At 38.8% G+C, this 22249-nt stretch overlaps 2 protein-coding genes across 2 annotated transcripts in view; one reads left to right on the forward strand and one right to left on the reverse strand.

The window, feature by feature from the left end:
- The window catches only part of XRCC4 (X-ray repair cross complementing 4), a 139045-nt gene extending 126891 nt beyond the window's left edge, over positions 1-12154 (reverse strand). The window contains exons 1-2 of the mRNA XM_063128623.1: positions 12077-12154; positions 592-744 (exon numbers count right to left, since the gene is read on the reverse strand). Coding sequence (XP_062984693.1) covers positions 592-730 — 139 coding nt within the window. The 5' untranslated portion in view covers positions 731-744; positions 12077-12154. The remainder of the gene's footprint in view (positions 1-591; positions 745-12076) is intronic.
- Positions 12155-12310: 156 nt separating this feature from the next.
- On the forward strand, positions 12311-21675 carry TMEM167A (transmembrane protein 167A). The gene is made up of 4 exons (XM_063128624.1): positions 12311-12378; positions 16442-16551; positions 18607-18641; positions 21131-21675. Exons 1-4 carry the CDS (start codon positions 12376-12378, stop codon positions 21199-21201), a joined length of 219 nt encoding a protein of 72 aa, XP_062984694.1. The 5' UTR covers positions 12311-12375; the 3' UTR covers positions 21202-21675.
- The last annotated feature ends 574 nt before the right edge of the window (positions 21676-22249 follow it).

Below are 22249 nucleotides of genomic sequence, written 5' to 3' on the forward strand. Positions count from 1 at the left end.
ATTAATCTCTAAGATTATATATCCAGAAAAGCCATTTATGTGCAGGTGTGCACAGAAAGGATTTTTTTCTTGTTCACTTTCACATTACCCCAAAGCAAGACAATTAAGCCACCGCTCAGTTTTAAAAGAATTTTGCCTTGTCGTCCTTGGATTATATGCAGTAATAAAAACCTAAAGAAAACACAAAGGCTCTTCCACAGATTCTCTATGCAAGTATAAACACTTCCAATGTATTGCCACCTGAATAATTTGAGAAACCGGAAGATGTTAAAAAGGTAATGCTGAGTCTTAAAATATTAGCACATCCAGGTTAAGAGTTGCACATTAATTTTAAACAGGATATATAAAATAAGATATTATGGAAATTGTAAACCATCAAAACACTTTTGAAATATCTTCAGCAGAAGATAACCTGTCTAACTGGCTATCCATATAAGAAAACCCTAAAACTTTTGCTATCCATTTGAGCCATGGCAATGAAGAATTTGGGGATGTCCCAATAATTGTGTACACTAGTTGCAGAAAGTTGGGCTATACACTTTGTAATAAATACCAAATACATAAATTGTGAAGTAATTTATCATATCTCACCTCTCCCAGCCCAAGCTGATTGGCCGTCACTGAGTATAACATCAAATCCAGTCCCGAAATCTTCTCCCCAAGCTATTTGCAGAAAGTATGTTCTGCCTGGATCAGAAACAGCACAGATTCGGCTCACTTTCTTCTCCATTATTCTCGATCCAGCTGTTATGGGGTGAGGAAGAGAAGTATTTTTAAAATATTTATCTGAATGCTTATTTGTTGTTTCAACCATCATGGTCATATCAACTTTACAGGTGCAATACAGGTAAGAACACAAAAACTCTACAATGCAAAGAAGTAAAATACAAAAAAAGATACTAAAAAGGTTTTCATTAGAAGGTGCCCAAAAATTTGTAAAAGTTCATTTTAATACAAAGAATTAAAATAAAAGACAGTAAGAATTTACATTAAAAGGTCCATAAATGTATAAAAGTTAATACTACTGAAACGTTAAAACTTCATGTTAAATTTCATCATTACAGTTCACCATATTGACCTCTATGAATCTTCTTCTCAACTTTTGGGCAGCCACTGCGAATCTTGCAACTGTGTCACTAATTCGTTAGCATAAGAGAGCAAATATATAACATATATATTCCCAGTTCAATGGAAAGCAACAAGCTTTAGAATATAAAATTGGCCCCCACCAGATTTATTTAAATGAATGGATATATTTCTAATTTTAAAGGAGACAAAATAATTTAAAGTTCATTTATTTTTCCTGTATAACCTTAAAAACTAATACACATAACCTGAACACCCTTCATAATCTTAAAGAGAATTTAGTGGTCCGTTTTCCATGATCACCACATCTTACACAACCCACAGTGCCTTATTTAAACCACTGTGCATGTCGGGTTCCATTTGCCTAATTACCCACCTGCGAGTGTCTTATTGTGACCTCTGAACCTATGCAACATGGTTGCTGAAGGGAGAAACAATTCTCAAATAACCCATAGGCTGTTGTTGAGTTATTTGGAGATTGTTTCCTCCTCCAACAAGCCATGCTACCTGGGTTTGGATGACGTGACAAGCCATGCCAAGGTGGGTAAGGTGTCCGGCATGCACCAGCACACACCGTAGCTTAACCAAGCCACTGTGGCTTAGGTGACCATGCAAACCAAAGTCAGTATGCTTTAGATGACATGTTTCAAGGAGCAAGTTTCAAATAACTGTTGGGAATAAAAATAAAATAAACATCTAAATATTTTCTTGTATCAACAAGTGAGGCAAGGAGGAGCTTTACACCTCCTTACACCTCCCAAAACAAATTCAGACAACATACATGCATGATAGCACACAGGCAGTCATGTTGTTGCTCATATTCATCACTGGCTCTGGGTCAAAAAGCTTTCTCCTCTTCAGACGTGGGGAGCTTTAGCGCCAAATATCAATTTAGAGAAACGGATGCATTGTAAATCCACTTTTTAAAGAAATGGAGGGTGACGGGAAATTCATTTTAGATAACACTGAGGGGATAAAGACTTATGACCATAACATAAATCACAATTGGAATTCATCAACTGCAAACAACAAACAAAAAACAAACCCATGCTTGAACACTATATGAAAAATAAGGACTCCAGTTTTGATTCATCACACTAGTCCATTTTAGGCCTGTTAGAGGCTTCTAGGCCCCAGAATGCTATAATATCATCATGAATGCATGCCAAGGGTAGAGGGATGCATAGATCAAGTACTTTCACTGATTCCCTAGAGTCATCAATGGTGGGAAGGATCTGATTCACACTGGAAGCCACATCCCACACTGGTACAGATGGTCTTAGAAGGTGTTGTGGTCTACATTCTCCAATCTTTGGCACCTGGATTAAGGCAAGCAATCTTCTAGGCCTTGGCACATGCTGATGATGCCATTGATATGCACAGTGTCTAAAGAGCCTTTAAAGCTCTCTCACCCTATGGAATACCTTTCCAACTGAGATCAAGCATGCACCTATTGTTTTTGGTGTTTAAGACTTTTTTCCCACACAAACATTTCCTGACTGATGAGTAAACTCCAGCCACTATTTTATTTGCTTTCACTGTAATCTTTAGTATTTTGATTTACTGTACATCTTTCCAATCTCTTAATATGGAGTGATTTATAAATTTTATAATAAATAAAGTCTAGCAATCTGATCCAATATAGACTTGAGTGAGATCCAGAAACAAGCAAGCATGGGCTTCTCAAAGCCAGAACCCCAAATCTACAACTGAATTACAGGTATATGCAGAATTCCTTAAAAATACAGGTAAATGACATTCAGCGTAGCAAAAGCACTTTGTCCTTTCAAGTCAGATTTTGATGGGGAAAAGTCTACTAGACATCTAGATATTATGATCCAGGAGTTCATATGTTTAAAAATCACCTACGTTCCTTCCATTTTTCAGCTTTGTCCCTAAAACAACATTACACACAGTTTGCTTATATTTGACACTAAAGGGAAAAAATGTTTAAAATTGTTCACAAACTTTTAAAAGAAGCTTTCGAATATGTCTGATATGGTGGTCAGTTGATTAATGACTTTTGGGAGTTTCCTTTTACATTATCAACACTGTTTAATTAAGCCAGACTGGTAAAACCAAATATTTACTAGCACCACTTCATTTTGAAGATACTGAAATCAGACCCATTTTTTATCCAATAATAAGGGCATCTATGAGCCAGTAATAGCCAGAAGGAGTACCCTGGAATGCCTTTAAAGATTAAATAATGCTGCTTCTGTAGCTTAATACATTTGCCATCTCTGGAAAATTAAACCACTCAGTCTGTGCCCCCTGATTAATACAAAGAAACATTTTAAGAAAGCTGATTGATTATAGGAATAGGCAGGCCAGTGTTTTGCTCCTACGGGCACGAGGAGACATATTACGTATCAACACCTCACCATATAACTACTAAGGAACAAAGATTGACTTGCAGGTGGAAAGAACAGAGTTCCACCCCAAATTTGTACATCACTGGCTGTATTGAGAGCATCAGACAGTTGACGATTGAGCAGCTCATCTTTAGTACTTTGTGTCTTTAGTGTTTGGCATCTATGATCTTTATTAGGCAATGCTTCCTTCTGGGGAAGAATCAGCTGTTAGCTGGCGTGTAATTAGTTTGAGTCTGCTTCCTGCACAATGACCGTCCACAATTCCAATGAATAAACAAGTCAGCTTAAAAAAAACCTAGTCGACAAATGATTTTGTATGCTGCTTTGGACAGCTCTCAGGCACAATACAGAAGCCAACTCTTAGGTTTCCTTCACTGCTCCACAGAGTGTCATTGATATTTCAGCGTCAGCTTTTCATTTCTGGCTTGCAGAGCTGCCTTTTGAGAGAGTGACTTTGAGAGATAGGTTTCAGCAGCAGGTGTTTCAGACCTCAGCCATTATCCTTTGGGAACGTACAGATCTCAAAAAGAAAGTATTACAACTCTAGCACAATTACACTGACAGCCCAATCCTGTCCACATGGCACATGGATACAAGCCAACCATGCCACATGGCAAGAAGCATGTGAGTAAGAGAGAACATCAAGAGGTGCTCTTACATCTGCACAATATATCCGGTTCCTATGAGACTACAAGGCTTTGTGTGACTCACAACAGGCCATAAATGAAGCAAGGATGGCAAGGCAGCAATTTTAGATATCATTCTAGCCACAATTGCAAGAATCAGCACCATTTCCTGGGCAAATACAGCACAAGAAAGCAAGAGGGCAGGAGACACAGTTGCTGCATTCTCTCTTGGTGCCTTAGAGCATTTAGAGGTGTAGGTGCAACCTCTGGGTGAGACCTGACAACCTTAGGCATCCATCCAATAACATTTGTTAGATCTTCACCAACAGTTGTCTGTATATCCTTCAAATCAGTGTTTCTTAACCTTTTGGGACTAGGGACCCCTCTAAATAAAAAAAAAAAGAGATTTCACATTCATCCTCCACTAGGCTTGAAAAGAGATTTCACTAGGCTTGAAAACCTAGTGAAAACCCACCTTAAAAATCATAATTATTAATAATAATCAGCTAATACATATTATTGTTCATCTTCAGGTATGTGTGACATTGAGGATTCAGAATTGGGAAGGGTGGGTCATCTGCATTGGGGGTGTCTGCAGGGACGAGTGCTTCTACACATGACAGAGAACGTCCAACTCCTGCAGAAAAATAACTCCCACTACTCAAAGGACCCCCAAGCATGCTTAACTGCAACTTCTCAGAATCCTAGTAGTGGAGGCCAGCAAGGTGATACTAGCCACCAAGGGAGAAACTCTTCTGACAAAAGCTCCAAGTCAGTCATGACTAATTTAAACCCCACTGGTTTCAATGGGCCTACTCTGAGTATGACTAAATCTGAATCTAACCCAATCAGACTTGACATTTATTAACTCTGGCTGGGTAATGCCTTGTGTTTCTATAACTATATTTCTATGCTAAAGTCAGCAGCTGAGATATATAGACTGATCCATAAAATAAATTTATAGAAAAACAATGATACTCCTGTTGCATGCACCAACATAACCACCTGATGTTCAAAAATGGTCAGACTCCCTCCCCATCCTAATCCCCCTTTGGGGATGGATGGGAGGGTAACTATTATGCTTCCAAGCAACAGGACGCCACTTAATTTGTTAAGCACTTAAATTTTTGAGGTATGTTTCTATCCCACTGTTAATGAATTCATACAAATCAGTAGCTACTCAGCATCTGCACTGCAATTATCAAAATGCTGACAATATTTAGACATTTAACTGAAGCTTATACACAATGTATATTACAACAAAACAATAAAGCAACATACAGACAGTTCTGTGTAGCTACGTCTTCCTGTGTTTTCTGCTTTCTTTTGCCAAAATGTCTCAGAGGGAGTTTAAATTTCACGTTCTCAGGTCATTTGTTTTTTCTCCAATAAAGGAAGCACATTTTTCATTTCTGAGAGTAGATGATGGACCTAAGGTAATACTTTTGTAAACAGTCATTACTAATGTAGATCATTTCTCCCCCTAAGATGGAAGTAGTAAACCTCAATTCTCCAGCATGTTTTATAGTGAAAAACCTTTGGATGTCCTAAAGGCAACCGAAGCCAACACTTATCGAAGACACAAACTCAGCCATAATCAGTTTCCTGCCACCTGTACTCCTCTGCGTATTGGATGGGATTTAATTTGGCCTTTGTCCGCATAGCCACATGGGATTTCTGGGTAATTTTAAATAAGTTCCAACTAAACATTCAAACTGGAGCTTCAGCTAACGGTTCAAACTGACAATTCAGCTTTATTGCGACTATATGAAGAAAGAGTAATTAAAATTAGAAACAAAGTAGAAATTAAACCAGTCTCAAGTGTGGACTAAATCTTGATATACCTTGTGAACTCTATAGGGAAAGAAGTAACTTTTTTTTATATGAAAGCAAAGGAAATAATTTAACAACATCAAGACAGGCAACATTCTCTTTGCCAGAACAGTTAAGAATTAATGTGCTGAACCAACAACTGGAAGGGTTTATTGAAGAGAGCCATGGTTATAAAAGCCTAAAAATATGTTGAATAAAGATCTGTCTGATACATTACACAATATATAAAATCTATACTCATATTTTAGAAGATAAATTTAGGAGTTCATTTAGTGAGAGGAGAATACACATACTTATTCAAATGCAAAATACAAGTTGACATTTCTTTCCTTCCTATTTTGGCTATTCAAATTTTCCTCTCACCAGGAAATATAGACACCGTTGGAATGTTTATATAAACACTGTTTCTGAGGCCACAGCTAGACCTAAGGTTTATCCTGGGATCATCCAGGGTTCGCCCCTGCCTGAGCACTGGATCCCGTGTGTCACCTAGATAAACAAGTTTGACCCCTGGACGATCCAGGGATAAACCTTAGGTCTAGCTATGGCCTGAATGTCCTAAACCAGTGATATCTCTTTATAAAAACACAACAACAACAACAACAACAACAACAACAACAACAACAACAATAATCTAGTCCAAAATGGATATGAAGCAGGGAGGATGACAATTTGGGGGTAGTGGCAGCACCCAATTCCTTGTCATGCGACAGCTTGAAAGGCACCTTTGAAACAGTAGACCTACACCCACAGGATTTATAAACAATGACAATAGAATGCCACCCTTCTGGATTACTTTAAATTTATATCAAATATTCAATTTATATAAAGCCATTGATAAAATGGATCCATATGGTGAGTATTCCTGAGTTAGAGAGGTCTCAGACACAGCATTGACTTCCATGCCCAGAACACTTTGTTAAACATGGACCAAGATTTTATGACAGCCATTAGCTACACCACCATTGCTTTCCTATCATGCACATAACTAGCCACACAATAATTTGTGTTCTATTCTTGTCTAGATTTGGATGAAGTATGGATCGTGGGGAAAGGAGCTAGTATTCATTCCCTTATTATTACCTGTTTAAAGTAATATCCTAGTAGCTTTAATCCTCTGTTGAGGTGGGAAATCAATTAGCATGATCTGCTCCCAGACACTGCTGGGTCCTATTTGTTCCCTGAACTCTTTAGGGGATTTTTCTACCATTCCCACTGACTCTTCTGGGTCTGGCCTTGTTGATACTTGGAATAAATAGTTGTCATAGGCCATTGACATGGTTACTCCTAGGCAAGCTCTCCTGCAGCTTCACAGGAAGACTGAGGAATTGAAGTTAAAAAACCTGCAAAAATGAAGGAATAAAAATGGCACAAATCCCAGGATGACTCTCACCAAATATATTATAGAACTTATTTGAAAGGCTATGTTGCAGTGTTAAAGAGAGCTGTCTTCTCAGCCACCATTGTTTTCTATTGAATGCTGTGCAGTACAGGTGTTCTTGAGTTTTGAAGGGTCTATTAAACCATTTCCCATCAAACTTAGCAGCCTACTGTAACACATTTGTTCTATATTCACAGATAAAATTGTTTGCATCCATTCTTCTTGTTGTTGGGTCAAGCACAAGGTACAGGGCCCAGGAGTTCTCTTAGATCCAACATTACTCCTGGATGCCCAGATTGCAGTAACATCTATGGATGCAAGTAGACAATAAGGGAGGCAAACAAACAAAATGATTTTGAGCAAGGATACAATTTTATTTAAATACACTGTGAGCAGAAAATAGGATAGGAAAGCAGTTGAACCATTGGCTGGCAATGGAGTTAAAGATCTGTTGAGGACGAGACTGCAGAAAACAAGAATAAATTCTTTGTATCTGTCTTCACTGTGGAAGAGGTAGGACAGATATGCACTCCAGAACTGAGGCAAATAATGGTGAGAAGATGAAGTTCTAGGCAAGGGGTCCCCACATTGGCACCATGTCACCTGGAAGAGCCCTCAATGGTGCCTACAAACCTCCCCACTCCCTGCTCCCTTCAACAATTTCTAATAAAAAAAAAACCTCGAAAAACCAGCTTTTACCTCCTGATCTTGAACCTGCCCCTGATCATCAACTGTTTGGTAGGCAGGAAGACAAGGAAAGGGTTGGTTCCTTGCCCCAACCAATCTTCTTCTTCCCAAAGCTCCATCACATAGGGGGTTAACATGCTCCCTACCTCGCTTCTTCGCCCGTTTTCCTTCCTCAAGTTACTTCCTCTTTCAAAAGTTATCCAACAAGCACGAGGCCCATTGAGTCTGCTATTCTAATGGTGCTGCTTCTCCTGCATGCAGCAGGAGAGAGCAGCGATTCCGAGTTTAAAAAAACATCGAACTTAATAAGGTGTGTGTTTTTTGTCGTGCAAGGAAGACCAGAAGGGGGGAAGGGGCGTGGGAGGCAGACGACGTCATGTGAAGGACCTGAGTAAACTCCATGAGTGCCCAGTAACGAGCGTGCAATAAAACGCTAGTCGGATGGCGCTTCCACACAGAACTTTCCCCTTTCTTTCTCCACTCCCAAACACTAGCCTCCCCCAAATTCCTTTACCTCGCTTTTTCTCTTCCCTCTATTCCTTTGGCTTGCTATTTCTTCTTTCCTCCCAGCCTGTGACCTCTGAATTTCTCTCCCACTCCTCTTTACCTCACTGTTCCCCCCACCTCGCCACCTCCTAGCCTCTGAACATGCTCTTTCTCTCTCCAATGCACCTTTGTCTTGCTATATCTCCCTCTCAGCCTCTAACCTCACTATTTCTCTCCTCTCCATACCTTTTTACCTTGCTCCTTCTCCCCCTCCAAGCCTTGCTCTTTCTGTCGTATTTCCCCCTATCACTGCCCTTTTTCTCTCCCTTTCAAGCCCTTTCTCTCTCACACACACATGGTAGTAGAGTCGAGACAGACAAAAGGAAGTACATCTTCGCATAGTGCATAATAACTAGTTAAACAAACACAGGATGTGGTGATGTCCAATGAGTGAACGGGCTTTAAAATGAGTTTAGACAAATTTATAGAAGGTAAGGCTACCAATAGCTACTAGGCATGATGGCTATATGCCATCTCCAGAAACAAAGTATGTCTCTGAATACCAATTTTTGGGAAACAGCAGTGGGATAGGACTTTTGCCTTAATATCCTGCTTGTGCACTTCCCAGAGCAATCAAATTAACCAATGAAGGATGCTGAACTAGATAGGTCTTTGGTCTGACCAGCAAAACTTTTATGTTATATTTAATATCCCAAATACTCCTTAAATATTTCTACTATTACTGAAGGACAAATACCAAGCCACTCTTAAAAGAATCAAGTGTTTTCCTAAATCTAGGGTATTACACACACTAGCAACTTTCCAAAACACAACAATGTAATATATACTTCCACAAAGTAATAGCAATTGGGTGTGTTGTGTGTACAAAATCTATATAAAAATATTGTGATTAAAAAGATTTATTGATTTATTTATTTATTTATTACATTTCTATACCGCCCAATAGCCGGAGCTCTCTGGGCGGTTCACAAAAATTAAAACCATTCAAAGTATAAAACAACAGTATACAACAGTATAAAACCATAATATAAAATACAATATAAAAGCTCAACCAGATAAAACAGCAGCAATGCAAAATTACAAATTTAAAACCATGTTATTTAAAATTTATAGATTGTTAAAATGTTGGGAGAATAAAAAGGTCTTCACCTGGCGTCTAAAAGCATATAATGTAGGTGCCAAGCGAACCTCCTTAGGGAGCTCATTCCACAGCCGGGGTGCCACAGCAGAGAATAGATGCCTATTAATTGATGCCTATTAAGACCAATATTCTTCAAATATTCATACTTGTGGTCTGTTTCACTACTGTATATTGATATGTAATTTAGTATTTGTAAATATATTGTTAAACATAGCAAAGAATATAGGATGCAGTCTTATAAACAAGTCAAATCATTAGACCATCTCACTCTGTATTGTGTGCACTGACTGACAGTGGCTCTCCACAGTTTCAGACAAGAGCCTTTCCCAATTCTATCTGGAGATGCCAGGGATTGAACCTGGGGTGTTTTGCTCACTTTACTGGTCTAATCAACGTAATTCTTAATTATTGGAAACAATAACGTAAATCTTTTTATTTCATATAAATTCTAAAAACACAAGGAAGATTTCTAATGCAATCCTATACCGACTGAGTTCAACTGAACTTAGTCAAAAGAAGTGTGCCTAGGAATGCATCTTAAAAAAAAGAAATTCATATTTCAGCCCTATAACTGTTTCACTAAAGAAGCAATAATCTAATTCAATTAAAAAAAATCTTGTTGAACAAATACGTTCAACATCTACAATACCTTTCAATTACACAATCACCATACTCCACCCCCGCCCCCACAATAAAACACTTCATGGGGGAAGGGGTCACCATCATATACACTGAAACAGATATTTTACACCAGAGTTGATGTGGTATAGTAGGTACAGTAGTATTTTTCAACCAGGCTTCTACAGAGTAGTCTACGAACAACAATAACTCACTTCATTACAATTTTTAAATATCTATTTATGGGGACAGGCAGGGGGAGGTGAATGGATGGGGGTTGGGTTCTGTAATTAATCAATTACAGATGTCCCCCTCCCAACCCCCAAAAGATTGAAAACCTGAGCTTCGTGGAATAAGCATGGAATTTAAATTTATAAAATAAATAAAATAAATAAATTCATCCAGGCTGTCACCCATACAAGAACTATCTGTCACCCCTCCAGTAGTGCAGCTAGGACTGAGTGGTGGGGAAAAGTCCAGCTCTCCCCCAAATGACCACCTTGTGATGGAGACAGCAGCAAATGGAACCACTGTCAGCAACTGGGCCAGCATGGGCATGCCACAGCCCACTGAGACTGGCATTGTTTGCCATAACAACCTTTCTCATTTTCAGAAGTATGTTCTAGTGGGGGGGTGGGGGGAAGCCAACCAAGCACATACACGACAAGTATTCCAGGGTTTTTTACTTAATTTTTTTTTTTTTTACAATAAAATAGTACTTAGTCCAACATAAATGTGTTATCAGAGTGGCAGCAGCAAACTCCATTTTACTTGTTGTTGTGATGGAGTTATGATTTAAGTGAGTTTGAAATGCAAAACTGCTCATGCTCAGGGTACTTCTTTGGGTGTGCTGAGTGCTTAAAAAAACTAAGAAACCAGCAGGGCAGACGCAGCTATGAAGCACGGAATGGTGGTGGGGAGGGCAGAAGGGAAATGTTAGTTCCGTGCTTCATATCTGAAATAATACATATATAGGGTGACCATATGGAAAGGAGGACAGGGCTCCTGTATCTTTTAACAGTAGTATTGAAAGGGGAATTTCAGCAGGTGTCAATTGTATTATTATTATTATTATTATTATTTATTTATATAGCACCATCAATGTACATGGTGCTGTACAGATAACACAGTAAATAACAAGACCCTGCCGCATAGGCTTACAATCTAATAAGTTGTAGCCCTGCCCTCTTTTGTATCTGGTCGTGCTGGGCAGAGCTCCTGGAGCTTTAACTGTTGTGATGAAGAGGGAATTTCACCAGGGCTGCATGCGTACAATTGATCCCGGCTGAAATTCCCTTTTGAAGACAACTGTTAAAAGATACAGGAACCCTATGCATATGGCACCCTAAAGGGACCTTCTGTTAAGACCATGGTCTAAAATGACCTAGCCTGCACCACGGGACCCCCCCTCTCTACAGAGAGAACGCCTTCATTGCGAGTGCTGACGACGGCTGCATCACGCGAGTCTTTGCCAGAGGAAACCGGGGGGGCGATTTTGCCCCGAAACCACAACACACAGACGGCAAGATGAGGCATGAGGGGCGAGCTGAGTAACCCCAACCGCACCGCCCTGCCAAATGCCAAACCAACTCCAAGCGACCTCTCTGCCTACAAGGGAATGTCAGTCTCCTCCCAGCCACGGGAGGAACACGAGGAAGAAGCGTATAATAGAATTCTTCCTCCTCTTCTACACACACCCGTGCAAGTAGCCCGTCGGGGGGGGGGGGACACTTCTCCGCCTGCTAGTCCACCGCCTGCTATTAAAATGGCAGAACAACCCCACTACTCCATTAACGCGCTTCCTCGATCGCCACTTTCCTACCTCTGAAAATCCCACTTCCGGCTTCTTTAAAAATAATATATATTTTTAAAGCGCCCTCCTCCTTTATTTTCTTCAGCCAACAACATCCCAGCACACACACACACCCCAACCTTCATGCTTAGCCCATCCCACCCACCTACCCCCCTCCTCCAATCAGAACAGCGGGCCCGTCTTCTCTTGCGCCTATCCGGGGTCTTTCTCTACCTCACCCAATCAGCAGGCGCCTGTGGGGCCCGTGTCTTCCGTGTCCCGCCCCTTGGCTACCGGAAGTGTGATGTGGCTCGCGGCGGTGCGTAACTATGGTAAGAGCGATGTTCGGGGGTGCCTAGGGAAGGAAGGGAGGGAGGGGGCTTTGTTTTCCCTCGCTTCAGTTTGGGCGCCCTTGTCTTTTCCTTCACGCGTTTGCCCACCTCCTGCCCCCTCCCCAATACAGCACCTCCCTTGGACGGCCGTAGCGGGTCTAGCCTAAAAAAGACTATTAGGGCCATGAGGGACGTCATAATTCATCCCTTTCCCCTTCATCACCTCCCCTGCGTGGGATAAGATAGCGAAGTTCTCGTGGGAAACCTCTTTTGCTTTCTTTTTCTTTTAATAGTAAAATCTTCTCCGTTGTTATTTATATACTACTTTCTTACCTGGTATATTAATCTCAGGTATTCAGAACCCCCTGATATTTTTTATTTTACTCCAGAGCAGCATTGAAATTCTTTGCAAGTTCATTAATATTTATTTATTTATTTATTGAAGTAATTGTGTAGAATTACATCATTTTTATGCAGTACTTATACCTGTGTCTACATTATACCTCTTCTGTTGTTATAATTTTGCAAATTGCTGTCTCTATAAAGTACTGAGCAGTATCCACTAAATGGTTTTTTAAAAATTATTTGTGTCTTGCCTTTCTGTTTTAAATAAAATGGCACTCAAGGCAGCTAGAATCAGTAGATGCAAATATCTGTGCAATGCAATCCTTCCCATGTTTATGTGGAGGGGAGTTTTATTATTTACAGTGTGGCTTGCTCCCAAATGAGTGTATAAAACTGTAGCCCTACTGGACACTTAATATCTAAGAGCACAGTCCTATGCATGTTTAGAAAGAATGAAAGACCTACAAATCCCATCATACCCCAGACAGCCATGCTGGGAGTTGTATGACTTTTTTCTGTCTAAACATGCATAGGATTGTGCTGTAAATTCAGAAGGTCTAAACATCCCTTCTGTTGTCTGTGCATGGTGTTTTTGAGAGTTCAAGTGGAGAAGTCTCTGCCCCAAGAAGTTTACTAAATAAAACAGCATGGGGAAACAACAGAAGTGGAGGAACAGGTAAACCTGGGGTGGGTGGGGGAATGTGCTGGTTTCAGTTCCACATGTGTAGGCTTGATTGCAGGCTTAGTTACAGCAGGGCATGGCAACTGCTTTAAGCCAAAGGCTTCATGGAAAGTGCATCTTTTGGGGCAAGATTTGAATAATAAACAAGGTAGCATCATGCAAATATTTTTGGAAGATGGTTCCCAGCAAGGGGGAACGGGATGTTGTCTTTTGAGGGAGAACTTTCATAGAACTAGGAATCTTCTAGTGGTATTGATACCTAGATATATTTTACACTTGACAAGTGTATTAGTTTGAGCTGATCTTAAAATTGCATGTTTACACTCCTCTGAATTCAGTGGAGATGAGCATGCATAGTGTTGCAGCCTTTGGCTATAATCCTAAAGTTTTGTACTGAAAAGTACTGGTGAACTCAGCAAGTGCAAAAAGAACTGTTTAAGATAGAAAGAAGAGCTCTTGGGAGTTTCATAACAAAAAACACTAAGATATTTGTTATTTTAACAAATATAAAGAAACATTTAAATATATAATGTGCTACCAATTGTTTAGCAGATGCTGCTCAGAGCTTTAGGTAAGCAGCAGTTTGTAAAATCACATGATCATCTAAATGTGGTGGTTTAGTCCTGATGCTTCTACTAGATGTGCACACAAGTGATCAGATATGTCACAACCCACTATGTCAAGTGCAAGTTGGGACCCATGCATAGAGATCAGTGCGGTAGACAGATTGTCGGACTTGGACCATGTTTAAATGCAGCTCTGCCACAAGCTAAACTGGGAAGTAGTGAATAAGTTGCCAATTCACAATTTGGAGATGATGAAACATTCATTAAATTTGATTTGCTTGGAGAAAAGATGGAATACAGATGCATCATTTCTTCTGCTTCATGTAAAGTTGTATCAAGCAACATCTCATTGTAATGTGCATTGAAATATCTGGCTTCACTATTTCCAGTTTTCAAGTGAAGTTCTAACTCATGTGTTTATGATCTGTTTTGAAAAAAATAGCTAATAGCATGAAAAAATAGTTTATGGTAAGAAATAATGTACAAAAGAGCTTGTATAAATATTAATTGCAATATGTTGCATGTTTACTCTGCTTATTTCATTGAGGGTTTATTTTAATAAAGCCACCTCATCGATTGGAATCTTTCCTTAAATTGGAATACATAAGTAACATCAGGTACATCTGGAAATCAAAGTCAGACAAGCAAGGCTTGCTGTTTACATAGGATTTTTATTTGAAAGATTTTTACCCTCCTTTTCAGCCAAAAAAATGGTTCCCAGAGCAGTGTACAAAAACCAGTAAGACAGTTCCTGCCTTCAGGCTTAGATTCTAAAAGCATGATACAATAGGGGGGAAGGATTGGGAGGGAGGAGACACTAGTTCTCCATTAAAATTATAATTCTTATAACTGCCAACTAGGATACATACAGAAGAGGAGCCAAATGTTTCTGGTCTCAGCTGAGCCAATGGAATAACCCTGCTTCCCTTGCCTCCTTTACTTATTAAGTTGCTAGCCTGCGTTAGGCAGGTAATGGTGTCAAGGCAGCTTCTGCTGCAGCCTGCTAGAATAGTTGATGCTGGATGATAGTTAAAGTAGGAAAAAAACTGATGGATCGGTAGAGCTTTTGAAGGCCCTGCCTCCTTTCACTCCCTCTGCCTATTACCTCATGTAATAGCTGCTACCAGGTAACAGTTGGTGGAGGGAGGATTGACATGATTTGATTGAGTTCAAAGTGTGCATATATGGATCACCATTGAAAGAGCTACATTAGGTACACCCTGGGGATTTGGGTTGTGTTCATCACTGGCTTTTTTGTATTGTTTATGAATAGCAAACATCCAACTATACAAATTGCATTTGAAACTCCCCATAGTTCCGAAAGTGGTTTGGCATGAGTTGCTCCTTAAGAATACAAGTTCAAAGCCCCCATTTGGTGCACAGAACTAGTTGTATGACTTTGGATCTTGGTCATAGCGAGTGAGAGCAGGGATGTTCTGCTAAAACGGAGGTGGGGAACCTTTTTCAACCTGAGGGTCAAATTGCAATTTGGGAAAAACCTCAGGGGCTGCATTCCATTTGCGACCAGGGCCTCAAGATGTGATTATTACTCACTTTAGGTTATTCAGAAGTAAGCAATCCAAGGCTTTTGCATGTCTTATCACACATAAAGTAGGACTGAATCATACAGTAGCACTTTCAAGTAGCATTCCAAATACCAAGCGTCTTCATATTTACTCAGAAGTAACCAGGAGAAGCCTCAGAAGTAAGTAGCTTCCTGCCCAGGCCCTTCCCCTCTTCTGTGTAGGAAACAGCTCTTACCTTCACTCAGCTGCTGATAAATAATTGTTCTTCGTTGCTAGGGGAAGGCGCAAGGCTGAGACAAGAAGCTGGCAGGCTGCATAGAGACTCCCTGCAAGGCAGAAATTCCCTATCCCTGTGCTGTAAGCTCTGCCTTTTCTCTGTTATAAGCTACCCTTTTCTCTTTATACTATGAGATGTCGCTCTTTTATTTAAAAGAAGCTGACATCTGTTTCTGGTACATCAACTTCATCTGTTGAAGCTTGTAAGTTAGATGCTATAGTCAATATGATATTACATGCCCTATGTCTATATAAAAAGGGCAGTTTCCAACGTTCTGTCACACTCAAGTGTAACCAAAAAATAGAATCCATGGTGAGGCTACGCTGGTAGGGACAAAGGGAGAGCAGTGTGGCTATGCCCCCAAAGTTTCCTTGAAATGTACAAGTCCTCCATCTGTATACACCCTATCCACCATAATGATGAGCTACTTGTGTAATATGTGATAAGCAGAAAGTCAAGAGCTTTGGATTGCCTTTTCATCATTCAGTTTTGTTTGTTTTGCAAATTAAAACTTCAGGTTAGTTTTTGATCCTTATACTGCTTGTAGAGGCAGCCTTGTTTTGGAAAGATATCTGTTTCTCTTTTAGGCAATTTAGGGAGTCTGGATGTACTGGACAAGAACTTTTAAATACTGAGTCGTAACTCTTATATTACTTTTTTCTTTTAGTCTGCAATCTTCAATTTTCAGAGTCTACTGACAGTAATCTTGCTGCTTATATGTACTTGTGCATACATAAGATCCTTGGCTCCCAGATTACTGGATAACAATCAAACTGGGTATGTGACTTCTAAAATTTTTGGGAAGGGGAAATATATGCAAATTACTTGTACTAATTTTCTTTTCAAATGTAATTATTTGACGCAAGATGTTTGTACTTAGCATTGTTAATCCTTGAAAGCTTAACACCACAGTTTAATTCATTATTACAATTAATTTTCATCTTCATAAAGTGGAGACTCTTCTTTTAAAGCAACTGTGAGATTTTGCTCCCTCTCATATTTGAGAAAGGAAATCAGAGGTTAATTTATTATTTATTATAAATGTCTTAACCCACCTTTCTATGTGACAAAGACACAAGATAACTTATAATCAAAACTACTGATCAATTAAAATCTAATAAAAGAGCAAATAGCAAAAACAAGTCCTAAAAGGCCTTAACAAAAAGAAATGGCTGCTGAAACAAAACTGTTGTAAGTGCCACTTCAAAGCAGGCAATGAAGGAGCCAAGGAGCCAGTGTTCTTCCCAGGGAGGTCATTCCATAATCTGGGTGCCACAGTTGAAAAGGCCCTTTCTTTTCCCCTCACCAGCTGAAGCCCATCAGCAGAGGGACTGTAAGAGAACTCAGGATCTAAATAAAGTTCTCAAGAAGGTTCATGAGACAAAACAATTCCTAGGATCATCACAGGCCATTTAGGGCTTTTAAAGCTAACACTGGCACTTTGAATTGAGCTTGGAAAGAAATTGGTAGCCAGTGAAGCTGGTACACAATTGACATAATCTGTACAGTCTTAAGGTTCTGGATGTGAATGACGGTGGTTCTCCAGGAAATAATGTGGTTCGCATTATGTGATGAAATTGGTTTAAAACAAAACATAAACAGTCCTTCACCACCACCTGCATATGCAAGAGGATCTAGATGAATCTAGGAGCAACCACCAAACTGCAAACCTGTTTCTTCAGGAGACTGCAGTCTTATCCCAAACAAACTGAAATGTCCTCGGAGACCATCAGACCCTCTTGCCAGCCACACTCCTGTTTTATCTGTATTCAGTTTGTTCCTCATCTGTTCCAAAACTGTCTCCAAACAGCAGTTCAGAACTTCCACTTCCTCCCCAGAGTTAGGTGATTGAAACACATTTTTTTCTATTAATTGCAATATGAATAGCATTAAGTTAGGAAGATTCAAATGCCAATAAGAAGAATTTCACAATCCAAACACACACACACACACACTGGCCAGAGAGTAAACTTTGTACTGTGTGGCTTGAAATAGTAAAAGGAACAGAATTAGAAAGGGATCTTTTTGCTGGTTGTCCTTAGTATATTGGGGCAAATACCTATCTTATCTATATGGCTATTAAAGTGCAGCTACTTCTTCATGCCCATGGAGTCTTTGAGGATTTTAGGGGGAAAAATATTATTATTATTATTATTATTATTATTATTATTATTATTTACACCGTCACCACAACCAAAATATGTTGCATGGCAAGCTACTTTTGTAACTCAAGCGAATCAGTTATAACAAGGGTTTTTTATTTCAAAGAAACTAACAAATTTGAGAAGGCATGCCTGAATCCTTGGTCGTGTTTAAAAGTCACTTTTTGGATCCTAGACATGGTTATCGGAGAAATCCGGAACAGAATCAAATTAGTTCAGATTTCTATGAATCCCAACACATGGATTCTGCAGTAGACTGGCTTTTCCTGAGTCACACGGTTTCCATGGATTTGCGGGCTGGTACTTTTTTATTTAATGGAATTTTACCCAAATTTAGTAGTAGAAAAATACATACAATTAAAAAAAATACCAGCCAAAAATGCATATTTCCTCCATAGGCTAAACCATGCACATGTATATGTGTTGGGGTGTGTGAATTTGCACAAATTTGGGAAATTGGGGGGTGGGGAATACGATTCTGTCAATGAGCAGACAATGGAACGAAAGGCACCTAACAATCTGCAAAACGCAGAAAGAACAATTTTTACAAAATCCATACATCATAATCCTATCTATGGCTACTGTATCACCTATTTAAATTGTATACAGTTGTCAGACTTAAAATACAGATTGGTCTATGGTTTCTAATTTTTTCTTAATATATTTTCAGATTATTGGGCATATTTTGGAAGTGTGCCAGGATTGGTAAGTCTGTGTGTTCTGTCACCAAGAAATAGTGTGTGTATATGTGTGTGTAGGTGGGGAGTGACATCTAAGCATGCATAAAATGCAAAATGCCAGTGGTATTATTTCCAAATATATATCATGTCAAAAAAGTATTTTCTAAAATTTCAGCTTCTGTGAACAGATTGCTTAATGATCCTGTTCAGACAACACACTACTAAGTTATGTTTAGGCCACTAATCCTTTTGCAGCAAATGATTAGTGAGCATGTTTAAACCGTGGTTATATTGCCACCAGGATTAAGAATGGTTCACACAACACACTATGCCCTAAGGTTTAGCTCAAAATGCTTAGCCACCGTGGCTTAGCGTGTCATTTGAACAGGGTCAATGTAAAGTTACTAATATTACAAATTATAATGTATATAATAATTTTTATACTGTATTTTGTATTTGTGCTTTTAACCTGTTGGTTGTTTTATTATGGTTTTAATTTTTGTGAACCGCCCAGAGAGCTTCGGTTATTGGGCGGTATAAAAATGTAATAAATAAATAAATAAAAATAAATAAATAAACATAAGAGCAAAAATGTCCTATATGCTATTGCCTGACAAAATGTCCAGCAATAAATTGCTTTAGACTAGAATCCTATGCATACTTACCTGGGAGTGAGTTCCATTTAAATCAGTGGAGCTTATTTCTGAGTAGACATGCATAAAATTGCACTGTTAGGCTAATCTACTTCACAGGGCTGTTCTACGATTAAAATGGGAGAAGTGCGTGTATGTTGCTTGGAGCTCCATGGAGGAAGGGCAGGAGTTACACCAGATAAATAAACATGAAGAACAATATATTTTATTATTTATTTATTCACTACATTTCTGTACTACCCAATAGCCAAAGCTCTCTGGGCGGTTCACAACATTTTAAGCACTAATTCTCACCATGAAGAAACCTTCAGTTTTTCCAATTAAGTTCTGTTCGTAGCACACAGAATTGGTGTGGTGCAATTCATTGTCTCCCACAGTTTTGGTTTTGCTAATTATTAGTCTAACCCTCTGCCTTTCACCATGTGGAAGGGAAAAAAGATGGGTTCATCATCTGGATATGTCTTTCCCTGGCAGCTACATGCAGAGAGGGCATAGGGGGATTTTGATTGCAAAAGGGGCACAAGAGGAAGACATTGAACATGCTTTCCCAGAATGCCACTTTTTCATTCCTCAGAGCAGCCCCATGGTGTTTTTAATTAGTTCAAACAAAAGTTAGTCACATGTTCAAAATCTGCCGTCTAGTTTGATCCAAATATATGGTTGATTTTATACGGCCTTATCATGATTGGAATAAGCTACAAATGAGCTTCTTGTTCGAAGATTAAAAAATTCTAGGAAATAGTATGTGATTTGAATTTTTCCCCTTCTGACTATTTTAGAGCTTCTTCTCTTTCTGTAAGAGATAACTAAAAATCTACATGTATGTAGAAGGCAACTCTTCCTCCTGTGCTTAAGCAGACTTTTTTATGTCTGTACCTTTAATCAGACAAGCTGTTGCCTATTTGCAAAGTGGTGCTAACGGACGTTTAATCCTAATGGATGATGGATGCCTCTTTCAAGAAAATTAAGAGCACAAAAGTATAAAACATATGAAAACTGTAAAACTGTAGGAGGTGGACTTCCTCAACATTAATTCTAACCAGATGTGAAATTACAGGCATTAATTCACACAGCTATTTGCAGTTTAATTAAATGTGTGCCAGATGATGACAATGTCTTGTAATGTAATTGTGGTAGCCTTACTTATGGGAACAGTGAATGAACTGTTTATTGCTATGGAAAGACTTCTTACTCAAAGTTGGACAGCCATGGATGTGTGAGAGGATACTTGTATACCTAATCATTTCAGCACACCAGTATTTTAGAAGCTTTGGCCATTTTATATTTCACTGCTTTAGAGACTGGCACTGCATATTGGTTAAGATTCCCAGATGGCAAATTCATCCTTTTGTGTGCAAAGGGAAGGCTGTACTTGTGTTTCACTACCTATTGAAAGACCTGGGTCTGAAGGATTGCAACACACAACCAAGGTGCCTTTGATTCAACAGCTCACTTCACTGAAGCTACACTCCCTTACTATCATTAGATTATAACACTTGGCCTGAAGAAAGCATTCTCTTCTTCCGCCTCCCCCGCACTAGTTTCATTCCATTTGCTGCAGAGCTTCCAAAAGATGAAGAGTATTTTTGGGACTGTAATGATGTAGATTGGGTATTTGTAGGGTATTCCTGTAATCTTCACTAGGACTGGTTTAGGAAGAAAATTAGGTTGAAATTGATATTTTGTACATCTTCCCTGTTCTTTGGATATTGGAAGGGGGGGCGGACAGAGAAAAATTTCTTTTTAAATGGTTTCCTGTAATTCTCAGTTTCTTTTGCTGGTCTTCCTGTTTCACATTATTGCATTTTTCAACATCAAAAGAGTTACATTGCCAGTAATTCAATTTTGTCTCTTATTCCAGGTGAGCGGAAGAGCCCTTATGTAGCAGTGTGCTGTATTGCGATGGCCTTCAGTATTCTGTTTGTACAATAAACCTCAGAAAAAGCCAGGAATACATTGCTGTCAAAACTGCAGTGGAATAAAAGACTTGGGGAAACAGAAAAGATAAAAAATGTATTCTACACCTCAATTTATTTGTACTTACTGGACAAGACAAGGCTTCCACAATTAGTTCCACTGTTTTCAGTTAAAGCAATGGCGTATTAAGTTATAAAAATGATGTTAACATGGTCGTGCTTCTGGATTATGCAGAGTTCCTTTATGTGAACTATGTTCTGAATTTCAGCTAAGACATTTTAAAACAGACAACTATAAACTCAGTTAATAATTCCCTTTGAGAGCTGACTTGATATAAAAACACAAATCATAAAAAAAAACTTTATATAACTTTTACAAAATTTTCATTTTAAAAATACAAACCCATAAACAATAAGTAAAATCTTAATGCATAGATGGAGAGAGACAAAGTATAACTAGGCCAGTACTGGTGTACTAGTATAGATAAAAGTATATGTGGTTGTCTAACTATGAGAGAGACTGAGATAAAGCAAAAACTTGAAGCAGAGGATTTCAAATTAGAAAATTTTAAATTAGAGATTTTCTAAGGAATACTATGTGTTACAAGTTGAGAACTTCTTAAGATTAGATCGTATAGTGATAAAATGCCAGTGCAGTAGTCAAAAATAATTTTATAGGGAATGGATCCTGTTCATTTTGACTTCATCAAGCAAATGTTTCTCTGTGTTAAAGCCAACAGTTACTATCAAATATTTTTTATTTAACTTGAATCTGTTTTGATTTTTAATAAAAACGAAACGAAACAATGTACTGTGCATTCATTGCTGTAGGGAAATCAGTTGTGGAACTTCTGAATGTATGAGGGATGTATTTGCTTTTAAATTTGAGCAATATTTAGTTGTCTGCCAGGATTTACACTATAGCTCATAGAAAAGCTATTGATAATTCCAGTCCAGTTGGAACTAAAATCAATTATCTACTGTAGCCATCCGTTTGTTTGATTAGTTGCTCGTGTATAAGTATTGGGAGGTGTTGGAGATAAATCTAATGCCTCTTTGGTCTT

This window comes from Elgaria multicarinata, chromosome 6, assembly GCF_023053635.1.
Source record: "Elgaria multicarinata webbii isolate HBS135686 ecotype San Diego chromosome 6, rElgMul1.1.pri, whole genome shotgun sequence".
Classification (NCBI taxonomy): domain Eukaryota; kingdom Metazoa; phylum Chordata; class Lepidosauria; order Squamata; family Anguidae; genus Elgaria; species Elgaria multicarinata.